At 46.8% G+C, this 2,742-nt stretch overlaps 1 protein-coding gene across 3 annotated transcripts in view; it reads left to right on the forward strand.

The window, feature by feature from the left end:
- Positions 1-1,377: 1,377 nt before the first annotated feature.
- Positions 1,378-2,742, forward strand: part of LOC106812954 (uncharacterized protein C11orf57-like) — a 2,979-nt gene continuing 1,614 nt past the window's right edge. Inside the window, exon 1 of one of the 3 annotated variants that reach the window (XM_014816973.1) lies at positions 1,378-1,489. In XM_014816973.1, coding sequence (XP_014672459.1) covers positions 1,483-1,489 — 7 coding nt within the window. In that variant the 5' untranslated portion in view covers positions 1,378-1,482. Of the gene's footprint in view, positions 1,490-2,393; positions 2,439-2,742 lie in introns of those variants that run through there. The other 2 variants (XM_014816972.1, XM_014816974.1) reach the window with 2 other exon arrangements.

Genomic DNA, 2,742 nt, shown 5'->3' on the forward strand with positions numbered 1-2,742 from the left:
CTATTTGATATGATTAGGGTTAGGGTTAGGGTTAGGATTAGGGTTAGGGTTAGGGTTAAGGAGTAGGCGTAGGCGACTCCCTAGACTCGTTAGTGGAGTAGGCGAGGTACGGTCCGGCATATTAGATAGTACTAGGGTACGTTCCGGTATACCGGACCGTACCCAGGGTACGTTCCGGCAGTACCCTGGGGGACATAGACCCTCTCAGCCTGAGTGAGTGTAACCATATGTAGATACAATAATGTAACCCAACAAGAGTAGGTTACCCCTAGACCAATAAATTGTGCCCTAAAAATTTTTATATTCTGATGTTATTTTAGGGTAAATAACCTAAATAACCTAAAATAACATCAGAATATAAAATTTTTTAGGGCACAATTTATTGGTCTAGGTTACCCCTACTCTTGTTGTGTTACATTATTGGGCTGGCTATCTAAACCATATGGTGTAACCTGGTAACCTCGTCCCCGTAGCCGTGTGTCTACCTGTCACTAATGCTGATAGGGTCTATTAGGGGTGTAACGATATACCGGTATATCGGTATATTGCAATTTATTTTTAAAACTCGATATATCGCGATACAACTTCAGGATATCGATATTTTACGATACGGTGGTATAACAAGAAATAAACTACTTGACACTTGCTTTTATGTCTATATTGTTAATGGGCTCGAAAATTATGCACTGGCGGTGTATATACTACGAAAGCACAATGCCTGCATGACGCATACAGTATTACTGGTAAGTGGCAGAGTGGGGCAGACGCGTGAGCGAGCACGTCAACCAGGGAGTTTATATATAGCCTATGCTCGCCTGAGTGCCCGCGCGCGCGCGATACAAGCTGAAGTGAGCGCCCACTATCGTTCAACAAGACTATTTTACTGTGCTGGCGCGCTCGGTCGAGCGCACTGGTTCTTGAACACGCATCAGTCTAGCGTCGATCTAATATCACAACGAGGCAGCCAAAATAGCAGCGCCTGTAGCAGACGATTTGTTTGAAATTATCTCCAATAAAAGGACAAAAGCTGATGAATGGCAACACTTCGGATTGAAGAGATCCAAACTTGATGGTAGCGTTGTTAATAATAATGTGCTACAATCACTTTACAAATGCAAATTACATAATAATACAATATATGATGATAAACCATCAAATTGTTACTATATCATGCATGGTATCAGGGCCGTAGTGGCCGCCACGGCAGCACGGCACTGCCGTGGCACTATTTAAGGACAACTGTGAGTTAACGTTCATATTTTAAACAAGGCAAGTCAAAGGTGGTAATGGAATAGTTTTATTTGAGATATACAGAGTTATTCATCTCGATCTGCAGAGGTGATAGGTTTTTTGTATGGAAGGGTGTCAGGCTGTATAGACAATCCGTCGCACAGCCTGGTCGGGCTAAGGGACCTCAGGCTCTGAGGCCTAGTTCAGTAGTTGGTACAACTTACAACTTACAAGGATAGTCTGTCAGAGAGCATGGTTGGTATGTAATTTTCGTGAATTTGGGGGTACATTCTTAAAAATCGAGAGAAGTGTTGTTGAGGGTGTTGTTTCTTCATTTCGACCGAGAAATATTATGTTAGTTAACAGGAAGTGTGGAAAAAACTGCGTTGAAGCGACACTACTCGCCCGTTTCCGACTGTTTCTCACCATTGCTACGCGCGAGAATTTCCCGTCATGTTCCTCTGCTACGGACGTCAAATGTATGTGCCTATTTGCGCGCGCAATTTACGGACTGATATTACTTGCTCTCTGCAGTAAATTGCCTGGAAATCCGTTGATATTCGTTGTTTTTTTGGCAACTCATAAATCAACGACGAGAAAGTCCGCCATTCTTGTTGACTGTACCCTACTGCCCTTTCGCGGCAATCTTAGTTATATGCATAGGCCCCCCCCCCTTTCAGCTGCCGTTGGCTGCGGCGCACATCTGTCTGTCGCTGCGCGCGCCCCGCTCACATCTGACGCCGGTGAATACAGTGGTGATAGCCAGCGCGCTATAGGGCCTATACAAGCAAGATACTATCACATCTGACACGCGGGTGCCGGCTGCGGCACGCCACACCGGCTGCATACAATTCTTCCAGTTGTGTTCCATGCCTTCTGTACATGCATAAATATCTCTATCTTGTTACCTCCGCGCAACGGAGTTGCAGGGGAGGTAATGTAATCGGTCGTGTGTGTGTGTGTGTGTGTGTGTGTGTGTGTGTGTGTCCATCCCGCGCGGCGCGATCGATAGTACGTCGAGTCAGTGAGCGGCGAGTCAGCAGCAGGCAAGTGAGTCAGCAGCAGCCACCAGCGAGCGGCGAGTCAGCAGCCGCCACCAGCGAACGGCGAATCAGCAGCAGGCGAGTCAGTCAGCAACAGCCAGCAGCGAGCGGCCAGCCAGCTTGTAACACATACATGTTACATGCTCGCGGAGGTATGCACTCTCCGTGAGTGCCCTCGGTCTAGTTAGGGTTAGGGTTAGGGTTAGGATCAGGGTATTAGACAGGCACATTTTTAACACTTCACTTGTTGCATTTCTGACCTTTTCCCGTTTTGTTCTCGTTTCGGCCGTGCACGCTGACAATCACACCGTATTGCACATACAAACAGAGATGCATATGCAGACAGACATACACAGACATCAAAACACACACACACACACACACACACGCACACGCACACGCACACACACACACACACACACACACACACACACACACACAGTGACACACACGCACACACACACACACA

This window comes from Priapulus caudatus, unplaced genomic scaffold, assembly GCF_000485595.1.
Source record: "Priapulus caudatus unplaced genomic scaffold, Priapulus_caudatus-5.0.1 Scaffold706, whole genome shotgun sequence".
NCBI lineage: Eukaryota > Metazoa > Priapulida > Priapulimorpha > Priapulimorphida > Priapulidae > Priapulus > Priapulus caudatus.